General features: G+C 48.7%; 1 protein-coding gene across 2 annotated transcripts in view; it reads right to left on the bottom strand.

The window, feature by feature from the left end:
* The window catches only part of LOC119432403 (zinc finger protein 423), a 145,345-nt gene that overhangs the window by 50,346 nt on the left and 67,916 nt on the right, over positions 1-27,083 (bottom strand). Inside the window, exon 1 of one of the 2 annotated variants that reach the window (XM_037699580.2) lies at positions 2,004-2,398. The exons of the other annotated variant lie outside the window; for it this stretch is intronic. Within the exon in view, the coding sequence (XP_037555508.2) occupies positions 2,004-2,376 (373 nt within the window). The 5' untranslated portion in view covers positions 2,377-2,398. Of the gene's footprint in view, positions 1-2,003; positions 2,399-27,083 lie in introns of those variants that run through there. 2 annotated transcript variants of the gene reach the window in all.

Raw genomic sequence — 27,083 nt, 5'->3', positions numbered from 1 at the left:
AGCAGGCAATATATTGATACGACTGGGGCTGTTGCAGGCATAGGTAGTGGTACAAGGTAAAGATAGAGAAGATTTGAGGACGAGAAAAAAGCTTAAGGAAATGTATAAGAAAATGCTAGAATGAAAGGCGTGTATAACATACCTAATTAACTCAAGCAGGCTGGGTGAGTATTTGTCACCAAACCGTTTCAAAGGGTTGCCAATAAATCATCATCATGTGACGTAATGCTCAGCAGCTTGTGTATTGGGGGGTCGTTGCCCGCAACGGTCGCAAGCAACGCTCTTTTTCTGTTTTCGTATTGGCCGCAGCCCACGTTGATATCCGCGATAACCGAAGTACTAGTAGTCCGTATATCCCATTTCCAGCGCTGTATGTCTCGGCCCCGTATTCACAAAAATACTTCTTACACTCGAACTCTTCTTAAAAGCTTATGCCGGCCAATAATGTTGACGGACACATTGTTATCGAAGGCATGCAACCGGCCAATGGCAAACAGCCCTTACCAACGAAAGACTTTGTGAATACGGTCTTTGATTATATGTCTACAGAGCGTGGGGTGGTGGCAGCTGCTAAAAAGTTAAAAATTGAATTAAATTCTGAGGTTTTAGATGCCAAAACTCTGATCTGATTATGAGGCACGCCCGTAGTGGGGGACTACGGATTAACTTTGACCTCCTGTGCCTATATTAAGTACACGGGTGTTTCTTCATCGAAATGTGGCAGCCGCGGCCGGGATCGAACCAGCGACCTCGAGACTATATATAGCAGCGCAACGTCATAGCCACTAAGCTGTACCGCGGCGGGTCTTCTCCTACACAGTCATGTTGGTCACTGTCAACGCTGTCTGCGATAGCCACAAGGGGAACGACATGTCAAGTTTCCGGTGTATAGCCAGTATATACATAAAAAAACGTTCTTACATTAGAACTGTTCTCAACCACAGATGTCTACCAGTCGTGATGTTGTACATATTATAAGCGAAGGTGGCCGTCCAATCCCAAACAGCACTTACGAACGGAAAGCTTTATGAATTCAACCTCTAATTTTGAGACGCGAATAATAATAGGTCCCGCAAACGACTCCTCCCTTTCGTATGTCATTTCGTATGCCATCCAAGCTGAGCTTTCGGAATAATTCGTTGGCACAATGATTCCGAAACCTCAGCTCGGACAGGAACCGCGAAATATTGACCGCGCCAGATAACCTATAGCTGTTTGCAGTATTGTTATCACGGTGATTGGTAAGAAAGCGGTCCCGGAATGGCGCTGAGACAAATATGAGCCAAGTATCGTGTCGTATGTATACACGCGAGCCTGAGTGTCGGTTCTATACGCATTAACGACTTCGAATCGGGGGCGCGTACACGCACGTCGCCAAAAGTCAGCGCACAAGCGTTTTATGAGGCTATGCATATGAACTCACATCTACTGGGACATCAGTTGTTCCCTAGCTTCCTTCTTTCACGCTGCCAACATTGTGAAAGCTCTTGTAATCCGGCGCGAGCTTCCCGCATGTGGATGCGACGAGGACAACACGACGAGTAGCGGCATGCATGACGGCACGATGACAACGATGACGGAGACACGACCCCACATGCAGTAGCGTGACGGTATGGATGGGGCAAAGCGTGTTTCGAGCTCTTATAGCTGCTGTCGCCGTAAAATGTTGCATATGGTATTTGTATCCCATATACTGATTATACGACGCATGCTGCAGCTTGGATCAAAGGGATGTGCGAGAGGGGCAAACCCAGTTGTCGCAGTAAATGTTACGGAACAAGCGCGTGGGCTTTGTGCTCATTCAGATAACGGTTGATGCAAGCTGGGCGCCGACGAGCTCTACCTGGACAGCGCGCTGTCAAGGTAGAGCTCTCGGGGCCACAGCACGCGGCTTCCGCATACTCATTTGGTGTCATCGAATTCCTTCATAAATTGGACCTGGATATGGGTGTGCGTGTGGCTCGGGCCGAAGCGAGCGGCTGGCGAAGGCGCGTGGCACTCACCGGGGCGGCGGCCGGAAGGCATCGTCGGCCAGGACCAGAGCAGCGGTTCGAAGGCGGCCCAGCAAAGCGGCCATGCGGCCGCGCCTGCCGGCATCATGGCTTTCGCTAGTCTGCTGGGCCGCCACACTGGCGCGTCCACGACGCGAGGTGTTGCATTGTCTGCCCCTGTCGAAGATGGATTGGCCCTTGCATCGGAAAGTAGCAGCGGCGGATAAACGCGCCGCAGGCGCACATATGCGTAGGGCGGCTCCCCGGGGAGACTTCCGTGGGGGCACACGCTGGCGACCGACGTCAAGCTCTGACCGCGCGCCTTTTCGGAGCCCCCGGCGCAGCCGCGAGGCAAAACAACGACGCGTCGTAATGGCAGCTGCATCGCCGACCAATAGGTTGTCCGAACGAACACACGGGCATTCTGGTTGGAATCCAATAGCTGGGCGACGACTGCCTCGCACTGAGCTATGCTCCAGAATCTACCTTGCCACAAATGGGATTACGTACGTGAACGTCAAGGTTGCTGAGCCACATTTGCAGCTAAACAGTTTTTATGCAAAAATTATTTTTGGATACCTGCAATTATACTTTGAATGAGTGTATTGTTGCTGAGCTTCTGCTACCAACCGCTCACGAACATGTCTCTGATCGAGATGCAGAGTGACAAATGCGTGTATATGTGTAAACTAAGCAATACGTCCTTTCAAATGCATCCGGAAGGTCTCAGTAGCCATGGCTGCTACCACAATGGGATTAGTCAATTAATTCGTCTTTATCGGATCTCAAGTGGGCGGAGCGAGATGCTTTAAAACTACCTCGCCTTGGCCAGACCAAGGGCCGATTGTATACTACATTCTGTAGGCTACTATAACCTGCCATTGCTTATACGTTAAGTTTGCGTATCAATCGCTTACAATTGACGTTTAAGTGATCAGCCAAGGCGTCGTCCTATTTCAGGAAGACCTGCGGAGAACCGTGCTCCGTAGAAGCATCCAGGCGCATGTCAAACAGAAGATGACCTTGTCTTAACTGAAGGGGAGAGTATAGTTTTGGTAGAGTAGTTGTGCGTCTTTGCTGCAGCGGTTCGCGAGCGACCTCGTGCCTTACAGGTAAACAGGTAGTTGAGGCCTATGTGGCACATACCGGTGCAGTCTACCGGCCGGCCATGCCAGGAAGCCACGGGCACAATGAGGACAGGCCAAATGGCAGAGCATGCATGCCGTTGCGGACGTATACAGACGCCGTGCTAACTAGGCTGCGCCCTTGCGCGAAAAAAGATCGAAAAAGAACGCACATACACGCGCGCGCGCGCACATATATAGTACGCGGAGTCTTCGACCAACAAAAGGCGAGAGTGGCGCCGTCCAAAGAGGAAGAATACAAGTGGTGCTGGCGCACCGGCGCGGTCCTGTAATTCCAGCGACTTGAAAAGATCGCGCGCGCGAGCACAGCGCAGAGAGAGGCCCGCGAGCGTCATCTTCTTCTTCTGTTTTTTGACAAATTGTGCCCGGGACGTCGGGCGATCAGAGCGGCGCGCGGTCGACGCCAGAGGCGAGGTGCATCGGGAGAACAAAGAAACAGCCCGACGAGTGGCGCGCCCTGAAAGGTGCCGCCAAGTGGACTGTCCGGCAACAGCTCGTTCGGAGCGGGGACCAAAACGGCAGCTTCGCTCGTAAACGATTTCTTTTCTTTTGCGCGGCGGACGCGAGATAACGCTAGGAGGGGAGGAGGAGGAGGTGGGGGGTTGCTCCGCCAGAGCACGAGGGCGCGCGCATTTCACCCCCGCGGCCTCTGCGCTCTTCATTCCGCCGCTGCGGCAGCGTCGCAGCCCGAAAGCGAACAAACACGGGGGCTGACGGCGGCCGCGCTGCGCCGAAGCCGACCTGTCAAAGCAAACCAACCTGCATGGCAATCACAATGAGCCTCCGTGGCAATCGCAATGAGCGCGCGGCAACTGAGGGGGCACACTCGTTGTGCATATGTTTACACAGGATCCGCCTCGATTTGATACACAGCGTTAGAAGGTTCGCTCCACAGCGTGCTGTAGAGGGAGGGACGGGACAAACTTTACTGCAGTCCGCGGAGCCGTGTAATCTGCTCGCGACCTTACCTATACTTGTATGGATAACCGAAAAGCGGTAAATCTGCCGGGCCGGCTTTCACATCTCCCTCTCTCTCTTTGATTCACAAGATAAAAAGGAAATGTTGGCGCGAATACGGCATCACCGGCTACTCGTTGTCTCATGAACGGGAAGTGTTACATTCATATGCGCTTTTATACAATTACGTCAGTAGTTTGTGCAGGAAAATGAGGTTCTTGTAGTGAATGCACACAAAACGGCGTTGCAACCTATAGAACAACCAAAATAAAACTACACCGACATTATAGAATAACTCTCAAACCAACAGTGTGAACTAAACCTTTGAAACAATATGTGCAACCCTACCGCATGACACAAAATGGGACAGTGCGAAGAAAGAAAGAAAGAAAAACGCTTATTCGCCACGGGCCCAGTAACTTCTTCAAAAAGAATTAAACGCCTGCGATCTAATGCCACTAGCATCGACATCGGGCGGTGTCTTGGTTTATCACGATGAGGTCATTACAGAAAGAGACGGTGTGCGTCTTTGTCCGCGTGGCCGCACTCTCATACAGCAACATTAAAACAAAGAAATAAAGAGAAAAGTTTAATTATGGAGTTTTACGTGCCTAGATTACGATCTGATTATGATGCACGCCGTAGAGAGTAACTCCAGATTAATATTGACCACCTGAGGTTCTTTTATGTGCACCTACTGCGAAATTAGAGCGAAACCGATTCGGGTACTGAAAGTGTTTCCTATAGGCGGTGCCAAGTCGTAGTAGATTAATAAGTGTTTCTGTGTTTCTATTTAAAGTTCGCTGAATTTAAAATTAAATAAGTGGAGCACTATAATATTGACGGGGAGTTTTGATACCACAGTCAGTCTATCATCTTCTATATATACATAATGGATCGCTGTGGCTTATCGAAGATGCCGCAGATCACCTTCTTACAGTGGAGTGAGAACACCTAATCCATTCTACATGTCTGTCGTGCTGTGGTATTGGCTGCAGCGCGGATTGTTACAATATTCCAGTATCCAGTGAAAAATTATTATGTGCTGCGCTTGGCTGGTATTTGCGAGCTCTTTGAGTGTCTTAAACTATTAGCGCGTTCGCAGTTTTCAGACTTAAGCCGCAAACAATGCGAGTACTGCCTGAAAACCGGTCACATGCATTTGCACCTCTCGAACGAAAATTATGAACTGAACCGCACAGGGAATAGCGAATAGTTTAACCGTTATTCACCTGGCCCGAAAAACCTTAACTGCTTCTCGTTTATTCAACTGAGATATAAGCATATGTTGAAGCGTTAATTATGGTTAAAAGAGCAGCAGTACCAATCGACGTGATGTTCCTTCGAATGCTATACGTAATGTCGTCCGTGAATGCAGCATTATTTTGGTGACGTGACGCAATCACGCACTACGATAGCCATAAGCTCCGAGTCACTGCTTAGCTAAAGCGACTGAGTTATTAAATTCTACACGCTGTGACAAAAAAGAAGAAAAAGAAAGAACTAAGTTGGCAGAGCTCCACAAGCAATCACTGTTTTCAGGGTGTCAAGGGTGACAGCGAGGACAGAAAATAGGTGGCTTACATGTTTTACAGGACCGATTATAATGCATGGATAAACAACCAAATTATTGGGTCGCGCTTACGCGCGACTCTGTTTTCTTTTGTGTTTTTTTTTTCTGTTTTTGTTTTCTTTTTATTTTGTTTTTTAGCGCTTTCGTACGCCTTCTCAACGTCCGCTGCTTGGGGTGGCTTGCTGATCATCGTCGGATTACCTCCGTCAACTGTAGCATAATATTAATGCGACAGGGTTAAGGGCCCCGTGTCGCAGAAAATTCGGCGTCGGCGTTGGCGAGGATGTCGGCGTCTGTGGCAGAAAAAATCATCCCCAACCACCCCGACCGCGCAGGCCCTCCACGTGATGCAGGGTTTTGAGAACAAAAATTGAATTTATCACAGTGAAATCCGCCAGAAAAATAGTAAAGTACGACTTTACCACAACCTACAGACATAGTGGCGTCGGATTGTAAATTGAATGTACGAGAAAGCATAATTCTGTTTCTAGGAAACTCAAACACAAACCCCTTTTCCAGCATTTCTGCCATCCCAACACGGTGCGCTCGGGTAATTTACTTGCTTAAATGCTATCCAGATGGCGCTCGCATCCTCGGCAAGTCAAATTGGGACTTCGCCGGCCTAATGCGTTTTGGACACGCGCGCACGTCGGGGCAATCGCAAACAATTAATAAAATAATAAAAAAAAGATGCGAGGGCCTGGACATTTTAATATAAGACGACTTATATTGCCCCCCGGAAAAACGTCCTCCCAGCAATGCATTTCTGTTTAAAAGTGAAGCCGACTTTAAGGGGATCGGTGTAAGCGTGTTGTTTGTAAGCTGACTGTCCCCTGTTCTGTGTTGCGATAAAGCCCACTGAAACAAAAATGCGATGTGAACGGCGCCCGATAACGCTATCGCGTTCCACTCTTAAAGGCGAAGTTTAAGCGTCCTCCAATTTTTTTGGAAACTGTCACCTTTTCTTTGCTTTTTTTCTTTTTGTGTGTGTGTGTGTTCGTGTCTGGCAAAATGCGAGTGAAGAAGCCTTCAACAGTCATATGCTCGCTAAACTGATTCGTTAGACGGTTGAATAGCTTTCCAATTGGTTAGTCTAATGCACCGCCTGCTCCCGTTATTGCCCATGCAAGGGTGATTCACACGGACGGACAGATGATCGCTTACGCGTGTTTCTACGTCCGTCGTCTACTCCATACTGACTGCAGGATCCTCGGTTCGGATGTTCGGAAGTAACATCTACGCAGCTTGAACATCGAGAGCCAGGAATAAATGCTGGCAAGCTGTAACTTCTTAGTCACAGATACGGCGCACTCCGCGGGACATCCACGAACGTTGCAGTGGTCCCTGCCCGAGATCATATCGTGTGCATTAAAATTGCCATATGTATCAATACATTTAAACTGGCTATTTAGAATATATCCACTAGTGCTTCCATGGAAATAGGTTTTGGAGGTTCTAAACAGAGAGTGAGAGAGAGAGAGAGAGAGAGAGAGAGAGATGTGATGTGAAAGGCTGATACGTTAGCTGGAAGATAAACATCCAATTTGCTAAGAAGGTTGTGAATAAATAATGATCTTTTGGCACATAAACCCCACAGACTTTAATAAATATTAATCACAGATATATGCACATCTTCCCGAAAGATGTTTTACGCGTGACAGATTCAAGAAAGTCTGAGTCCCTTGAATTTGGTAATGTGGCAAGTCTTCTTGACGCACAATAACATGCACTGTGTTCACACCAGCATCGTGACATTATTTGTATTCCACACAGTTCGAGAAACGGATATCGTTGACTCCTGCCTCTTGAATACAAAGCACAGTGGATTTGTATCGCCCTAGTAGTTTACGGATGCCAGCGTATATACTTCGTTGGGAAACTGTTAGCATTCCTCTGAATGCTAAATGCCCAGCTTCACGCTTGCGCGCCGCAGCAGGGCTGCTCTCAAACACGCGGCGAAAGCACTCATTCCACCCTTGTAATGGATCGCTTCGCTTCATAAAATATGACACGTCGCCTTTCTTCGAGGTGGTTGCTACATTCATGAACAGGTTAGGGTTGCCCTCACATGGCAAATCGACAGTTTTAACAGTCTGCTTGCCGCCGTCACAAGCAGTCGTTCGCTATATAGGACGCGAAGCTCGCCGCAAGCTGGAACTTCTCGGCCAGACCGAGATAAATAACACCTTGTCAACGGGATGCAACCACCACTGAGGGTTGGGAATGGAGCACGTTTAGCACCATTGCAGCGTGTTTGAGAGAAGCACTGCTGCAGCACTGCTTTGTTTTTTTTTTTTTTTTTTTTTTTTTTTTACTACATATCGCGGCTTTCCTTTAAACACAGGGAAAAAAAAAAGACCCACGTTAAATCTAACACGCTACACAAAAATATCAAACGCTTCTTCTCGTTGCTCCTAACAACGTGTAAAATTTGTCTCTTCCGCATAGAATAAAGGCTTTGCTTTTTTCTTTAACTTGGTGTGACAGATGTACGTGACCCTCTACATGTATATGTATATCTTCGAGGCATTCCCAAAAGCATTCTTTTTCGCAGAAAGTTTGCGGTACCGGACAGACCTGGCAGACGACGTTGGTACGAAGGTTGGACGACGTTTATCTCATAAAGCATGGAAATATGCATGCACATGCTCTTTTTATAGTGTATACTAGTGTCCGCAAGCTGATTCTGATTATTTTGCAGACAGCCATGAGGAGGTATAGAAGTAGCTAAAGAGGATATGATGTATGCCTTGCTTGAAGAACATTACCTGGATAGATAGTGCATATAAGGGCTAATTGTTTTCTCCTACACAACACGTTTCTCAGCTTTTAGATTTGACTTTTTGTGAAGAATATGTGATTAAAATTATGGGGTTTTACGTGTCAAAACCACGTTCTGATTATGAGGCCACGCCGTAGTGGGGGACTCGGGAAAATTTCGACCACCTGGGGTTCTTTAACATGTACCTAAAGCTAAGTACACGGGTGCTTTCGCATTTCGCACGCATCGAAATGCGGCCGCGGTGGCCGGGATTCGATCCCGCGACCTCGTGCTCAGCAGCCCAACACGATATAGCCACTGAGCAACCACGGCGGGTTAAGAATATGTGATCAAGAACGCACTCGTAAAGCATACAATGCCATTCGTTCTCTTGTTGTGTCCCATGAAAGGGTTCAAACAAGAAAAAAATACTTCTTTCGTGAACAACTTCATCGCTTATATTTCATTCCAGATTATTCCTCTTATCAATTTGTCTTTTTATATTTGTCGTATATTGTCGTATATTTTCAAATTTGTCGTATATTTCTTTCTTTGTTTCTTTCTTTCTTCTTTCTCTTTTTTTTTCTTGCCTCTTGTAGTCGGGTGAAAGTTTCGCCATCAGCGCTTCGTTTTGCAGATATCATTGTAGCAAAGTCCTTGGTATTACTATTTCTCTATTTGCTATGCAACGGAGGTGTTGACACATTCCTGGCTCATAGGGTGTCACGAGCAAGGCTTCCACAAACGTCGGTCACGAGCTTCTGTATTCCTCCGATGCCGTTCGCCCTAGATTGGCCATGCACCAGACCGACAAACGCGCAACGCCACACGTGCGCGTGACTCAAATTCCGGAGAATATAGTTCGAGCAGTATGCTGCTTGCTGACGAGGCCTTCCTTCGGTCTTTGAACGAGCGCTGAAGAGAACACCGCTGCTGGCCGTGTGGTACTCGAACGACGCATGGCTGCGCCGGTGTACACATCATGCGCCTGCTGCCGCCATCTTGAGTAAACACACGAGACACACGAGCACCTCGAAACCGTCGTCCTCAACTGACTGCAGCGGGCGCGCTCGCGTGGTGGGAGAACTTCCATGGCGCGCCGCAGGTCCGCAGATATCGAGTTTCTAGCGCGTGAAACCACAACGCACAGTGGCCTGAATTCTCGGCTTTCAGCGATACGCCAGAGCCCGCCGGCAGCAAAGCTAGACGCCCAGACACGGCCGGCAGCATGGGGAAGGGCAAAACACGTGAGGCGCCTGTTATATGAACAGGACATAACTTCTCTCAAGAAGCCGTTCTGCCTCGCGTTTTTCTATGGAACCCCACTGGAGGTTTTGACGTGACAGGCGACGCGGAGCAGCGGGGTGTGAGGGCCTTTGGTGGTATACGCCAAGCTGTTATCGACCCATTAGTGTCCAAAGAAAGGCTGATGAAAACAGAGCGACCGACGAGTTTTGTGTTCACCGGCTATACAAGAGTTGGCAAGAGGATTCACTCCATCCATTAGCGCGCAGGTGCGCCGTCTCGTCTTTCCCGTCGCTCCATCTTCCGACACGCGATGATTTAATCCTCGAGTCACCCTGAACCTTTTATTATGCGTACTGATGACGTTCAATGCCTGAAGAGCCTACAATGCATATACTAGTAATGCTAATGATAAGAAACTGTGGAATCGGATAGAAGAATTTAAAGGCATTGCTTCCAGTTTTTTCAATCCATCTGTGAATGGAAGTATCGTCTCCATGAGCCGTCTGTTCCAGCTTCTAACTACCCGCAACACATGCCAGAGCAGGGGAATGTAAGAACAGAAGCTATGAATGAATAAGCATCGAGTAGAAATTAAAAAAAAAAATATACCGACACCAAAAGACAAGCTCAGAGAAAATACAGACAAGCCACCTAAACAAAAGTTAAACTAAAGGAAAAGAAAAGCAAGAAAGTGGGGACAAAGCTGTATGCCGCAGGGGCAGGCATTCTAATAGCATGTGATGGAGGAGGGCACAGATTAGTTATTCTTCACCTGAGGCGAGGAAGTGGCCTGACAGGCGTCGACGTAACGGAAAGGAATCTGGCTGACACGTGTCGAGCTCTTAACTATTGTCTCGGTAAAAGTGCCATTTTTGCAGGGACATGATGAATGGGACGCTTCCAAGCTATAACCGAGAATTTCGGGCCGTTTGGCATACTATGCGAGAGGTATACGTGCAGTGCAGTCAGCGAAATGGGAGCTGCGTCAAATGGGTGCGTCGTGTATCGTCGCGCACATCGACTGTCCATGCCAGCAAACAAGCGGGTCGTTACACCTCCAGCTTATTTTCATATACATCGCAATTGTTCGATGATCAGCTTAACGTCCTTTCGGGGTTGTAACGCTTCAAGTTCAAATTAGATGTTGAAGAGATCGAAAAAAATATGGATCATACGCCTATATATGGATCATACGGAAGTAGTCTGAGACAGAGCGAAAGCCGGTTATATCATTCATTTTCGCCAGCGTAACGCACATAGAGAGCGACAGCATATTCCTCGCTATGCGGGTAGCTCTCTAAGGAGCTTCGCCACGCTTCTCGGCAGCTGTAGGGGCCCGTTATTTTAGTAGTATAGTCATGTCTTGTTAATGTGGACCCCGTTAATATCGCAATTATGGGCGAAATTTTCAGCGACCGGTCGGTTGCCATGCATTCCTGCCCCGTTAATATGGAAACTCGCAGTCCGAACTATGGACGGCCTTTTCGGGAGCGATATTAAAAAATTCATGCCTTTTTGTCTCGTTATTATGGGCACTGCTTCACATTGAGATGGAACCAGCACATAGACTGGGACAAGAAGGAACGCCGGACAAAGCACGAAATACGTATCTGCTGATAGTAACACCGTGACCAGGAAGGAGGCTGATAACAAAGCCCTTCCCACCAGCTACTTCGCACCCTCGCCCCATCTTTTCACCTCTGCTGCGTCGATCTGAAAGACAAGGCTGGACTGTTTCTGCATGTTTTTTCAGAAGTCTTAAAAAAAAAAAACGATGGTAGACTGGTAGGGCTTGAAACATAAGCCGGCTTCATAAAAATAATAAAAAATGAAAGAGCTAGTGAAGGTCGCAGTCTCACAAGAGGTACATGCTGAACCTGCGCTGACGTGTTGTGCTTTCTGGACACCAAAGCAGGCTCGAAATCATGAGTGCAAACCCTAACTTACAATTTTTCTTTTGTCTGAATAAATGGTTGTTGCGTTTCTCTTACGCTCATAACTTAATGGGTATTGCTGTTTTTTTTTCTGTTTTTTTTCTGTTTTTTTTTTTTGCACCTCGATTCGTTATGTGGACGACTCGCATTATGGACGATTTTCCTGGGAGACGGAAGCGTCCATATTAATGAGACACGACTGTAGTAGTAATTGGTTGTTTATTTTAATTGACTAGATAAATAAAGGAAAAGGAAGGGAAGCAGAAATTGATATACTGACTACAGCATCTGTCTATAGCGCAGTTTCCTGACACCGGAACCGCGGTTACCCACCACGGTGGCTTAGCGGCTATATGGTGCTGCGCTGCTAAGCACGAGATCGCGGGATCCGAGCCGCGGCGGCCGCGTTTCGATGGGGGCGAGATGCAAAAACGCCCATGCCCCGTGCATTGGGGGCACATTAGAGATCCCCTGGCGGTCAAAAGTAATCCGGAGTTCCGCACTACGACGTGCCTCATAATCAAATCGTATTTTTGTACCCCAGAAAAGAAGAATAAAAAAAGAAAGAAAGAAAAGGAATGGAACCGCGGTCAGCAGTGCGGGAGGGAGGGGAGTAAAAGGATAGGGAAAGAGGATAGAGTAAAGCAGAATTGTTTGCATATGTACAATATAGCGACTAGGAAAGAAAGAATATCCATAGTTCACTTGTGGAGTGACTTCCTCGAGAAAGTTAATCACCCGGCCTCGCACACCGGCACTATTGTATAAACCCAACGGCGAGCCCTCCGTATACAGCGCACGCAGTCTAGAGAGCGTTATTTGTCTGGAGCGCCCTATAACGTCTGCTCTCGAAAACATTTAATTCGTTAATTTAATATATAAACATTAATGTATACATAGACAGCAATACGTACTAGTAGGCACAATGCAGTGCTAGTGAGCCAAAAAGTTTATGGCAGTTGCGTAATTTTTCGGAGATATTTACCAATGTCCGGTGTGTTAAGAATTTTTGGTTGAGTTTAGTGACAGGAGTGTTGCGTCTTAATTTTGATTAGGCGACAAGGCGTAGGCAGCACCATTCACTGGTACTAACGTCTCCTTATGTTATACCTATGACAAAGAAAACAAGTCGGGTTACGCATAGTCATCCATAGCTGCCGGTTCACAGTTAATATAAAAGGGTATGAATGCGAGCTAGTTGGTCCGAGTCCATCGGTGAAAAAACAGCGCGAAATAAACACGGACAAGGGAGGAACACAGGACAAGCGCTGTCCTGTATCCTCCCTTGTTCGTGTTTATTTCGCGCTGTTTTTTCACCGACAGTTAAATACGGTTAATATACACAGAACGACAAAGTATGATGAGCTTTGTTTGCTTCGCGGTTGAGTCAATATGCAAACAAATAAAGCGAAGCACTAAGTTAGATGGCGATCAGAACAGGCACGGTTCATGAGGCACAAGAAAAAGACCGCTGTGATTACACGCGTGATATCGCAAACTAAAGGCCAGTCAACGTTCCTGTAATCAAGCACCGCACACGACACCTCATGAGCTCTGTGTGATGGTGCATTCTCTAGCACGTCGAAGCATAATACATATGCGTAAAACTGGTAGGTGCCTGAACGGAAAGTTATATGACGCAAAAAGAAGGAAAAGTATACCGTTATCCGAGTTATCTTGCAATGGGTGGCAAGCAGTGTGGGCGTATGCCGCGCTTCGAAAAGTGTACGACGTTAACAGGAGGTGCTCGCGGGAGATAACACCAAGCGTTCAAGAAATGGCGTAACGCCGAACACGTCGGCGACCGATCGCGCTTATCCGATGAAAAGTTGCTGCGGCTGAAGAGCGCAATCTGCATGGCTGCGCGATAATTCGGTTTGTTTTGGTTCGAATATTTCAGAAGTATGTGGGCTGATTGCACATAAATAAGATAACAGACAGAAACGAAACCGTATATATATAGCAACACGTATAGAACGCAACTTACATGAAAGCGATAAAGGAGGCAGGACAGTGGCGTTGCTCGAAAGCAAACTTTATATAAAACATACACGCATTGAAACCACGAGCAATAAAGTGCACGGAAGGCACGGCACCATGAAGGGATCTCCCCTGTCACCACTTCCTGCTCTTTTTCTGGCACTTAATTAAGTGATATGACTTTATTTCACAAAGCCACAATCTGGCTCGATGATCGAGAGATAACGTATAGTGAAGGATTGGGGGGTTGTGGAGAGCGCGGTGCCTCTTGCATTCAGCACCGCGATCGTATACTGCAAAAAACGAACGCATGACCTCGTGGGCAAGTATTCCTGAGGCCAGTTCTATCAGCTCCTCTGAATATTGGTGCTAGTCACTACGCAACGTAATCGACGCTCAACTGCGTGTGACGACCCCGCGCGTGCACAAAACGAAAATGAGAGAGGAGAGTGTGGCGTTTGAACCACCGTTTATATATGCATGGCTCCCTTCCTTGAAGAAGATACAGGGACGTCCTGGCGGCGAAAGATGGTCTTAGGGAGGGCAGGATAGAGGTAAGCGTTCGAAGTGGGCCAAGCAGGGAGATCTCTACTTAGTCCCTAGGGAGACCAGTCCCGACTGAGAGGAAGACGGCATGCAAGTGACTATATATGAGAAAGGCTACATGAATCTGGCCGAACCGACGGCGTCCACGAGCAAAGGGTGCTATAGCTGACCATACATGAACTTCGCCGAACCAAAGCAAGGCCGTCGCGTCTTTATACCACCGAGTTGAGGAGCCTTTTACTTCCGCGAACTTAATCCTTACATGAGAACCTATTGCGAGTAAACGAACTTGGTTCTCAATAAAGTTGCGTAAAGGACATCACGACTAGCATAATGTTTATTACCTTATCATGTTTGCTCGTATGGAACGCTCGTTGCTTTACCTCCTCGTTTTGTGTGCATTAATGGTCCTTGCTCGAAATTATGCAAAAATCACCAGCCCTTCCCCTGTCGAAAAAATGGGGGTAAGCGAAGCTTGTCGTGTATGTATCTAACCTTCGTGGTGATTTTCCTTCTCTCTCTTTCTTTCTCTCTCTATCTATCTTGCGTTCTGTCTCTTTCTCTCCCTCTCTCTTTGTCTCTCTTTCCTTCTCTTTCTCTCTTTCTTTCATTCTCTCTCTCTTTCTATTTCTTTCTCTGTACTTCGTGGTGACTTTCTTTCATTCTCTCTCTCTTTCTTTCTTTCTCTATCTCGCAATCTATGTCTCTCTCTTCTCTATCTATCTATCTTACATTCCCTCTCTCTATTTCTCTCTTTCTCAGTCTCTCTTTCTTTCTTTGTCTCTTTTTTCTGTCTATCTTTCTTTCTCTTTCTCTCTGTCTTTCTTTTGTCCCTGGCACGGTGTAAGAATAAGCAAGAGAGGTGCTGACACTCTCCCCAGAACCGTGCGAAAGCGTCGCCCGGCTCGCGTCCAGATTATGTTCGGCTCGGTTACAGCTCGGTCGGCGCCGTCGCAGAGGGCGCTCCGGAATGCGGTCCCAGCCTCGGCGGCAAGGCGTGTGCTGCCGTCGCTTCGTCTTCCTGCTTGCATGCGCGGCCGCGCTGTTTCGGAGGCACGCTTTTTGTTCGCCGTGCGTTTCATGAGCTTATGCTTGGGTATTGTCGCCATGGTCCCTCGACAGAGGTGGCAGCGGCCTTCTGAGGGGCGTTTGAAATGGCTAGAAAGTGATTCATTCCGAACTGCAATTCTGGATACCGGACTTGTGCGGACCGTGTGCCTTTATTCAAAGCGCCGTGCGACAGCGGTCGTCTAGAGCAGTGGCGCCGTGCAAATCTGAGGGCAGACCAAACTGTAATGCCTACCGACCATGTCTGCGCCAACCATTTTTCAGAGGATACGATATCGACGGCATATTACGCGGAGCTCGATAAAAGGGTTCCCACCTTATTTCCGAACTGTCCAAAGAACCTCACACGGTCAAATAAACCTCGAAAGCAGCTGCGGAAGTGAGAACCTCCTGTGTGCCATAGCAGTTCGTGCAAATTGTGCTGCATGTACAAGATATATACTGGGTGGCTTAACTATCATGCACCAAGATTTAAAAATATGCAAATGTCACGTAGCTGGACAGAACCAAGGTAATGTTGTCTGTCGTCGCTTGGAGATACTCAGATTATATATTTTGCATTCCACCGAATTACATAATTATTTTTATAATTGTTTAATCAACTTTTCTAATGCTATAATTGGATAAAAAGTGTGAACGAGAGAATTGTACAGCAACATGGGAAAACTCCCGATACAGCTTTCTGTTGCTCGATACGTGATGCATAAAAGTGTTTTCCGAGCGTGAAATTTTGCACGAATACACGCAAAATTTCCGCGCGACTGGCCGCTCGAGGTACTTTGCGTGTATTTGTGGGCTTCTTTCACGCTCGGAAAAACACTTATACGTAGCGCGTATTGAGCAATAGAAAGCTGTACCGGGATTCTTTCATGTTGCTCTACAATTTTATCATTGACACTTTTAATCTAATCATAATATTTGAGAAGTTGAATAATTAATTAAGACTAACTATCTAATTAGGCGGAATGTAAAAAAATAATCTGAGCATCTCCAAGGGACGGCAACAACATTACTATGGTTCTGTCCAGCTACGTCACATTTGCATATTTTAAATGTTTGTGCACCCTGTATAATACTGCTGTTTTCTGTGCAGATGTGTGCCTGATTTTCAAATTTTTTTCCATCCTGGCTACTGAATTTTTTTTTACAATGCGCGTGCGGTGTATATTACACGCTTGCATGTTTTTATTCAACATATTTTCCATTGTGGGAGTATAGTGAGAGCGTAAGCTTCTGGGATGGTTATCCCCTATTAAAAATATCGAGCTGGTTCATGCACAGTTTTTTTTTTTTCGTATTGTGTCTTTGCAAAAAAATAAAAAAAGAGGTCTGTGGGATTATTGTGCGGTGGGTGTAAGTGCATGTGTGGACAGGCTGTAGCATGCATTGTCAAACACGCTTACACTGGCACATTCCCATATGCTATTTAAGAAAAAAGAAAGTCACCTCTTTTTTATATCTTGCAAGAGCCACTCAGTCCTCAATGTACGAAAGCGAAATGAATAATAAACACGGTCTACGTTAAGTGGAATTGGAATAAAAAAGGCATTTGCTCAGGTTTTCATCAGTAAAATGTATTAGTGATGCTGTTATCCGAGATAAGACGCCTGCCTTCGTCCTGCCTAATAAATTCCCATTTGAAAGAGTTTTTACATAGCTGATGTGCATTCTCATCTTAAGTTCTAGCCATAAACAGCCACTTTGCAGTAGTGCGTTGCATATCGCAAGCTTGCGCCGCTTCATTTCTTAATTTATATCGCGGCCACACTGAATTCGCGTGACGATGCTTGAACGGTTTTCTGAGTGTGAATGGAAGCAGCGATAAGCATGAAATGCAACATTTTCCGGTGCAGTCACTATTTTCTTCTGATCGAGGGGTAGCACGTGGGCTAACGCTTTTATATGCTTGAATGGACGGCTAGACCGGACGAAACAAATTGTGCGCGCGAGCTTAACTTGAGTGGGCTTTGAGTGCTGCCCGATCGATTCGTGTTCACGTCATTCTCGCCCTGCACAAGAAACCTTCATGCTAGCGCCTGGTATACTTATCCTTTAATTTGAAATAACTAATTTCCTTCGCGCTTTGAGTTTTACTCAGTCCACTATGAACGAAAATTTAGGGGAGGCAGAGCAATGTCAAGCCGCCGGTGCCGCTAAGCTGGGACCGCTGACCGCGGCGCCATCTATCGGCTCGCAGCAGAGCTACTCGATCGGTGCGCCCGCGCGCTGCCGAACATATTCTGGACGCTCGCGCACAAGCAGTGTCATCACCTAAATGTTCTTACACCGCGGTCCCTGGTATGTGCCATTGAGCTTGGACCTTTTCTGCACTATCGCCAGGATCGGCCCACTTTTCAGCGTGACACCGCCGCCGCCACCACCACCACCACCACCACCCCCACCGCCGACACTTGTTAGCCTATAAAGCTTCGCTTAAAAAAGCACGTCCTCATGCCCTTCCTTTCCGCCCACGACAATGACCCAGTGCAACATTCAGACGCGCGGAAGGCACGCACTTGGCATTTGGAATGTGCGTGCTCACGCGCGTGCGAGAGAGAAAGAAGGTACTTCATCTACGAAATTTGCGTGTGCATTTGGCTTCGATGATGCCTCATATTTTTCGAGTGGCATTGCACAATTGTGCGAAAGCAACTTTCTTTCGCTTTCTACTCCTGTTTAATGTGACTATAGTGAAGTGTTTGTGAAATGCCTGTGGACACTCAAATGTTCTTTACAGGTGTCAGACTGTGAGGAATGTGATTTATCATTTTTTGTGCCTTTCCTTAATTGCAAGCAGCTATCTCGCGTTTGGTTGCGAACTGCGAAATAGCTGAACGGTTTCACCTATCGTCAATCTTCATTCATTTAACCATTTCACGTTGTGCTGAAGCCGGCGACATACCGTGATTGTTGCCAACATTTGTAAACCACAATCAATCAATCAATCAATCGATCAATCAAACAATCAATCAATCACGCAATGCATAGTAAGCTTATGCATTCCTCGAATATAACAGAGTGATTCCCATCAACACATGTGTCAGTGCGCCAGTATTCCTGGCGGAACCATGGAAAGACCCTCACACAGTGCACGGTGACTAGCTTAATTTTTGTAGCTCCAAGTGTCGTCGCCAAATCTGTCACATTGGTATTTCGCGGGTCGGTAACATTTCACCAGCACTTATAATCCGGCTGGTCACGAAAAGGGACGTGGTTCGAAGAACTGACAAGCTCCGCAAGGCCAACTCTCGGTTTGCACGGCGGGACAAAGCCGGAGATTTGTCTGTTTTCAGAGTGGGCGCGCGTACACAGTGCGTGAATGCGCTCCGAGTCCAAGCCGTGTTTTCCGAGCGCCAGGTGCCCTCCCATTGACCGCTCACACCTCGAGGAGCGATTAAGCGCTCACCGTTTTGTGAAATGTCTGTGAAGAAGCAGAAGCTCCCCGAGTGCGGTATAAAGGTGCGGGTGTGGAAAGCACGCGAAGTGTGCGCCTCCCTTGTCCCCCAAGCGTTGCTGCAAACACAGCTGCAGGACTCACAAAACCCCTTCTGCGACGCACTCCGCAACCTGAGCGTCGCGGCCACCGGTATAGTGTGGCAGTTCATCTCGCTTGGAGTGGAGTCAGTCGCTGCCGCATTTCGCTCGAGTATCTTTCGTTCCTACTTTTCTTTTTTTTTTTTTTTTTCATCATGAGCCAAACATTGTGCCGACTTCGGGCGTGAGAAAATCCCCTAATTTATCTCCCTTTTCAGTCTGTTGCGCCGGTGGCTTGTAGCACGTACTCGGGCACGCAAACATGTATCTCTCTTAACGCCCAGCGCAACACCGCGAAGGCCAACTTCTCGGTTGCTTCCCGAAAGCTGGGTGACGTACAACTGAAGCGGCGGCATCGCCTGATCGAGCGCTTCCAAAGGCGCAAAACGGGTCCGTATACGTGCAGCTGAATTCTAGACCCGCGCGACGGCCGGGTGTGTAAAGATCGGCGTGTTTCTTTGTAGCATAATACGATAGAGATGCAGCTAACGCATAGGCAGGGTGTTTACGCGACTTTGTGTGGCGCATTGCATGCGCCTTGAGACGTATTCTGGCGAGTGAGTTGCCGCTGTGCCTAAGCGCTTCCCGTGACCACGCTCGTCATTCTTTTCTTGCGCTTGCTTTTCCCTTCAAAAAGAACGTATTTCATTTTCGTGGTCACTGTATGGCTACGTTCTCGGGTCGAGCGCTGTGTTCACAGAAGTCTTCATATACAGAAATCACGGGGGTAATAATACTTTTGCAGTACATCTTCTCCAGCCTGATGTACCGGCCCAATTAATTATTCGGGGCCCTTGCATGCGCGTCGCATTGACATTGTGAAGTTCCCACGATACATCAGTGGTGCTGAAGCGGCTTTTCCTTCAAGCCTCGAACTACTATATGTTACTTGGAAGTGTTGCTGCTGAAGGCCCTGTGTAACTAGCATATATGCTTTCATATGCATTTCATATTGTTGTACCACATTGAATTGAGGCAAGTGATTTGTTTTGATAATCTCGCCTGAAATTCTGCGTGTAATTTACTCTATTTTTCAAAAACATGCCGTACTGCTGCGTGCCGTGCTGCAAGTAGAGCACCAAGAAAAAGCTTGGTCTAAGTTTTCACGCATTTCCAGTGGAGGAAACTGGAGCAGTGGAGCTTTAATTTGTCCTCACTTAGAGAGCTGCCCTCTTTTGCTTGCCAGGCAAACGAAGAGCATGCATAAGCGATTTCTTCATGAATTGCAAGCAAATTTATAAAGCCCCTACTCTCAAATATTGGCGCAGTCGTTACGGGCACAGCGGCTTACTGCAAAAAACTAATGAGTAAGCCACTGAGCCGAAAAGTCCTCCGCGTTTGAAGAAGTACTGCGAGTGCACATGCGCTGTGTGTTTGCTATCGTAAATAAATTGTAGGTATTGTGAATGTGTTATGCTGGTAATTTCGCCATGAATACAAACATGGCATTCAATATTTACTGATGGCTCAGAAAATTGCTTAAAAATGCCTGTCCGTGGCTGTCGACTCAGGTAAGCAGCTTGATACTTCGTTCAGGAAGACGCGCGATGAGTTCGCTTACTTAACACGCTTATTTAACACAATAAACAGCGCATTCACATGTACAGATGCAAGAAAGCCGCGACTTCAGCTCTCCATTTAAAAGCACCGAGTCATATCTCTCGCTTTCCAAGGCGTATTTTGACAGTCAATTGGTCAAGCTGGGGAAAATGCAAGTCATAAACAAAAGTTTGCGGGCTGCGGATTCGCGAAAAAAAAAAAAAACATCTTGGTTCCCTCGTCAGTCAGCTGGCATTCCTTCTAGCAGATAGCGCTTAAATGCCTTCTTTCGCGTGCAGGCTTTCCATTGGCATGCTGCGCTTGAGCGCGCGGAAATAATTTGCCCGCAAAACTTTGGCTTACGAGTGTACGCGTTTCGGGCAGCATCATCCTGACAGAGGCTGGAGTGCAAAGAAGAAAAAAAAATAGCGTCAAGGGACATCGGTGCTTTTGTGTGCCTTTTTGTTCGGCACAACTTCTCGCGGTTTCTTATAAAGCGATATTTTCATTATAGCGCGATTTATAGCGCAAATCGTCTCGCGCGCAGCCGTAGCAAGGGAGTTGAGGGGTGGGAGGCGCGCGCCGCGGTGCGGCGAAAGCAGCGGCCACGCCCCTTTCCGCAATTACACCCTCTCCGTCCGATTGGGACGGCCGGAGCAACCCTGCCGCGCGCGTCGATCCAGGCGGCCGTGACGTGGCGGAGGGGGAGTTAGTGAAAACAAGAACCGGAGAGAACGAAACAGAGCGAGCCTCGCGCAGAAAAAGCGCCGCTCAGCAGTCACATTTTCTCGAGAAGCGCGCCCGGCGGCGCGGCCGTACAGCTGGGAAGTGGGCTGGAGGAAGCCAGGAGAAGCGGCCATGCACTGCGCAAACAGTGGGGGCTCCAGCATTCGCGAAGCCTCGCGAAGAAGGAGACGGCCAGTCCTTCATCCACGGCGGCGATTCTCGCGGTCAGAGGTGCTTGGGTGAGGCAAACTGCTCGGCGCGCCAAACATTCTCTCGACCGCCCGTGGGGAGGCCCAAGGCGTCGGTCAGCGAGACGGTCCTCTTCCAGCGAGCGCATATCTATCCGCGCGAGGTGCCCGCGCGCCTTCTTTGAGAAAACTGGCCCTCCTCTCCCTCTTTCCTCTGCGGGCGGCCCCGCCTGCTGCGGAATCGGGGCCGACTCGGGAGCGAAAGTCAACACGCACCGCGGTCGCAGGGCGAAGAGCCTTTCAGTGGGCACTGCGTGCGCGCACACCTGGCGGTTCTCGCTAGGAGACCTCGGCGACGACGCCAAGTGGTGCTTCCAGCGAACGCCTCTCGAGTGGCGGCCACGAGCTGGGTCGGGAAAAAGGCACTACCCCCCCCGCCTTGGCATCCGCAGGCCTCGCACACTTTCACCCGTCCCAACAGAGAGATTCAGAAGAGTGTAACTTGGCATTTCGCATTCTTAAAGGACACGCGAAGAGGGATACAGGGAGGCAAAGAGCATGCTTGTACCGTGGAGACTATGACGCCGCGCGGTTAGCAAGTACACCTTTGCTATGCATTCCAAGGCAAATGAGAAGCGAACCTATTGGTAGGCCAGATTAGATGCACATATGAGCTAGCCACGTTTGTTTCGATGTTGCGTGAGCTCCAAAGAAAGAGAGTGAGACAGAAACTGCCTGAGACCCCTGAACTGCAACTATACGGTTCGCTTACGGGCTTCTCTGACAGCATCAAATGAGTTAAAGTCAGGCACGACGATCTCTAGTTTCTAAGGGGAATCTCTGGGGTAAGGTAATATCATCTTTCTCGAGGAAGAACCATTTTAAGACCGTTCATTGGGGATAAAATCGTCTTTGCCACCAGCCGTGGTTGCTCAGTGGCTATGGTGTTGGGCTGCTGAGCACGAGGTAACGGGATCGAATCCCGGCCACGGCGGCCGCATTTCGATGGGGGCGAGATGCGAAAACACCCATGTACTTAGATTTAGGTGCACGTTAAAGAACCCCAGGTGGCCCAAATTTCCGGAGTCCCCCACTACGGCGTGCCTCATAATCAGAACTGGTTTTGGCACGTAAAACCCCATAATTTAATTTCTTTAATCGTGTTTGCTTTTTCTGCAACACGTAACTAGCGGCGGTATAGTTATCAGTACGTATACGTGACAATCACAGAATGACTAATTCGTTATCTAATGATAAGTAATCAATACTTTAATCAACTAACATAACACACGAGTTGCAAATGAGGAAACTATATGGAGTGTCGGGGTATTTGGCAACAGATTCAGGGAATTAATATCTCAAAACTGGTGCTAGTCTCAGGATGACGGGGACAGCCCTTCAACACTGGCCACCTTCAATTCCGCATTGCAGCATGTGGCCTAACGTAATTATTTAAAAGCTTTATTAGCGAATATTAGGCAATTAATTTGTTGATCAAGGCTATTAATTACGCCTTTACTGATGTGTGTCGCCTCTAATAATCCGTTGCCATCCCGACCCAAGAAAGTAAGGGCCTTATTAATTGCTTCCACGGCACTGTCTCGAACACCATTGGCTTTTCTTCCTGAAGTATATAGCTGGACTGCTTGCCGTTATCGATATCGAACGTTGAAGCTTTTGCATTAAATTATAAATAACATAAGAAATCATCCATAATCTGAACTTAAGGAGCCCTATCCTTGAAAACTTTCACATAAATTTATACGCGGCGTAATTTCTCAATGCGAAAGTGAGTATACCCCGGCATGTGACTAATGAAATAATAATAAAAAGGCTTGTTTATTTACATTTAGCTCTTCAGCACGAAGTACAAACTAACAAAATTGCGTCAATGTTTCACGCTAGCCTTTGCACAAGGAGAAACTTGCAGATAGGTTATGCAACACAGGCTGCGAGCACGACCGTGTCCTTACATTAATTATGCGCGTTAAAACTTAAAGAAGCCGGCGAAAAACGCCCGTAAGCATAATCGCTGTCACGTACACTTCTTGAGCTTATTAAATGCAGTGTTCAGCAACAGTGTCCGTGTGGAAGTCTGTATTGAGCGCGAAATTTGCAGGGTTTTATCCCACGAGCTTGGTTTATGAATGCGACAGTTGTATATTTTCATTCCATATTGAAGTACAGGTGAGAGCGACGAGGTATAGAAGGCAGGAGTGAATAATGCTCGTATATACGCGTGATTTCTTTTCGTTTTTTTTTTTCACATCTATATTTCACGCGCGAAATATCCCTGTGTCAGCCAATGCATGTGCACGCCAGCAAACATGCACACACAAGTGCGCAGGCCGAAGAAGCTCGCCAGGCGACCTGTCGCACGCGAAGGCGGAGGGGGAGTGTCGTGCTCGAGGATCGGCGTCGCTGCTATATGTCCCAATTTGCGTGCCCCGAGCGCGCGCAGTGGCAGCTGCTGTTCCAGGCGACGGATTCTATCTGCGGCCAGTGGTCGCGCGCTGCCAGACGCGTTGCACGCTTCCGGCCGCAGCAGCGGCGGCGGCGGCGGCGGACGTCTGCCCCGCGAGCCGGCCATTAATAACGGAGACGCCGGTTTTGGCGCGCGCCAGGCTGATTTGATCGATCGGCACGGTGCGCGGATATAATCCTTCCGCCCTCGCTCCGTCCGGGTTCTATAATATATCGAGGGTGACCGGTGCAGACCCTCCGGGCACCCACGGGCAACCACGGAGCGCCCTCCTCTTCCTTCCTGCGCCGCGCACCCCGAGCTGCAGCGCGCGCTGCGACGCCCGACTAATTGCGGCGGCACGGCGCCCAGGTGATCTCGGCTGCGGTGCATCTCGCTAAGCTCTGGCGGATACGCACCAATCTCCGGCAGCGCCGGCGCAGCTAGTCTCGCGCCCTGCCTTTATAGCTGGGGTGACTGTATACGGCCGCGAAGCGCGCTGTGCCGACACTGTGCAAGCTTATGGCCAGCTCTTGAGGGCTCGAGTTCGAAGTGCACCAGGCTTCGGGTGCCGCACTCCTTGCACGCTCAGGTAAAGGGCGGAATGGCGGAAGTGATACCGCGAATATGGCCATGCAGTGGTTCCTTACTTTGAAGACACACGCAGCTGTTTTCGTAAATACAGCGATGTACTTACGGAGGCATTGCGGAGACGCCCCGGGGAAACAATGTACTGGCTGTCCGAATAAAGGTGGAATGAATAGATATTGGCGCCAGGCGCACTCTCGCTTTTGCGGAGCAGACAATTCCTACTTTTGTCCAGCAATTACGTTCCTTCGGAGACGCAAGCAGCCTTTCGTGCCAACGCCGCGGCTATATAAAAGGAGAGCCGGTATCGGTGGTTGAGCAGGAGCTCTGAGCGAACCCGCATCCCGTTAGGAGGAGGTGGCGGCGCGCGAAGGGGTCGATGCTGCTGGCATGGGTCAGCCGTGCGCGCTGTCGGAATGCGCGTGGACACCTGAGGAGAGACGTCGCTCGCGGCCCTCCCGGGGGACAGGATCAACGAACTCGGCGTGGCACGCAGCCATCCATCATGGGCGCAAGTGGCGCGCCGCAGAAGCCCGTGAATATTCAGGGTGACGATCTAATCCATTTCGGGCCGAGCGGGAAGAAAGCTACGAGGGTCAGCGCATGGGAACCGCTCGCTGGGTGCGTTCGGTCGACGCATGATGGAAAAGGTCCAGACCGAGGGGTCGGTCTGCGCGCGACCCTGTCAGGCCCGCGGCTGCCGATCATGGTTTTCCGCGCACTTTTCAATTACGGTCGCTGGGCGAGCGCCGCGCTCTTAATGACGGATGTGGCGCTGACGACGGGAGGTGCCGCGCGCCAGGTGGCGGCCGCGCCTGCGTCTCAATCCCGGCTTCCAACTTCATTACACACGGCGACCAGTGGTGGACGCGTTGCGCGACGCCGCGGAGCACCAGTTCGGCGTCACGCGTCGTCAAAACGCGCCCGGCGCGACTGCCGCGGGCACGCGCGCCGGCGGCGCGGGCCAAAGGGCCTTAATTCACGGGCACCTTCGCCAATTAGCCGAGGGGCCGGTACAAGGACGGACCGCTTAGAAGAACGAGTCCCGCCAAATTAAAACAGACGACGAATCGATAGACGCACCAAACTCAAAACTACTTTCGGGCTGCTGCGCCGGAGCGCGTGGCGAAGCTTGCCTCGTCGCTGCAGGAGCGAAGCAAAGAGAAAAACTGCCGAGCGAGTGCTGCAGCCAAAAAAAAAAAAAAAAAAAAAAAAAAAAAAAACCAAGTCGAGAAAGAAGCGGCAACCTCGTTGTGCAGCGCGGGGGCAAAGAACAACAGGCAGCGTAAGCCCCGCCAATTACGAGCGAGGCGAAGAGGCCATTCTTCGGTGGCCCTCTCCCTTATTTAAATTCCTTAATTGGAAGCGCAATTCCCCGGGCGCCGGGCGCGCCTTCTCCCCCTTCTTGTCTCGCTTCTTCTTTTTCGCTTGTCAAGACCGCGAGCGCCACCTCGGGCTCGGGGCAGTGCATGCGGCACATAATGGACGTCTTTTGCAGTCGCCCGCCGTTAAACAAAAGACCGTCCGTGGCAAAAAGAGGTGCCACGTGAACCGCCGGCGACGTGTAGGTGCACCGGGCGCCTTTGATCGCCCACTCGCAGACACAAAAGCCACGCGGCAAGGTCGCCTGGGAGCCACTTCCGCCGTCCGACAGGTGCTCAACAGTCGTGCAGCCCTTGTTATACGTCTCCACATCCTGCAGCTTGCGTCGCCGTGATGCATCTTGCCGTCAGTCGCGAATGCTGTCTTCCTTGCTACAAACTAGTTGAACTCTCCGTTATTTTATTCTTCTTATTTTTGGAGCGAGAAGCTCGCGGGACCCACGATGCTGTATAGTGCTTGTCCACGTGGCATCCTGCCGCGAGTGAAACGTCCGTGCGAGTGGCTTACGTAGCAAGCGAGTTCACTGCCTTTTTTCGTCCTAATCTTTCGTGCTCTAATGAAAAAGTGTTTCTTTGTTCAATGATTCTCGCCTTCGCATTCTTTTTTTCTTTTAGGTCTGATGTTTCTTGCAGTGGCGCGGCTCATCGTGAAATGCTACAAGCATAATTTGTCATCGCTAGACGAGCAGTGCGTACGCAGAGTTTCCCTGTAATTTTCTCAGCCAAGCGTCTTACATTGGCAATAAAATAAACTTTAAAAGATGGGGCTGAAGAGGCACTTCAACCAAATAGTAGAGGCGGCATCTTTCGTCATGCGCAGACGAAAGGAACGATATTGTAATATTTAGATACCGGAACTTTAGGCAAGATGACTATTTTCGCCTTACGTCCTTATCGTGCCTATTTAACATATAAGCACGAAATGTGGGTCTAGAAACATTTGAGTGGTACATTTATTGTGCCTGTAAATGCCTATTTCGATGTCGGTGTCTATATTAGATTGTCAGAGTCTAAAATGCATTTTTCGATGTTTTGTCCTAGTCTTATTTTGCTCATGGTGATATCACTTGATGGGGAACTTAGATGAAGGCAGCCGATTATTACCACAAACACTTCGCCGACGTAAAGACTGTTATTAACAGCTTTGCGGAAGACGAGAGCATCGCTGTGAGAAGGGCTCAAACTGCGTTGCCCGACGATACACTTGAAGGTGACTTAGCGTACTTGTGCGCTCACTTCAAGTTTTTAGCCCACGTCATCGAGAAGCTCTTCTCTTGTACTCTCGGGCGCAACTCTAACCCGGAATGTGAGGTTCATTTAGGACGTTCAGGAAAGGTTCGCCACCATCCCCATTGGACCTGTTGCTGATAGTTGGCTCGAGACTTCTGTCTGTCTAGCACAAAAAGCACAAGAGCATTGCAGCTAGACCGTTATACATACTGCTCATTTTCACCGTCGGGCT

This window comes from Dermacentor silvarum, chromosome 1, assembly GCF_013339745.2.
Source record: "Dermacentor silvarum isolate Dsil-2018 chromosome 1, BIME_Dsil_1.4, whole genome shotgun sequence".
Classification (NCBI taxonomy): domain Eukaryota; kingdom Metazoa; phylum Arthropoda; class Arachnida; order Ixodida; family Ixodidae; genus Dermacentor; species Dermacentor silvarum.
This window is presented reverse-complemented; position numbering and strand designations above follow the sequence as displayed.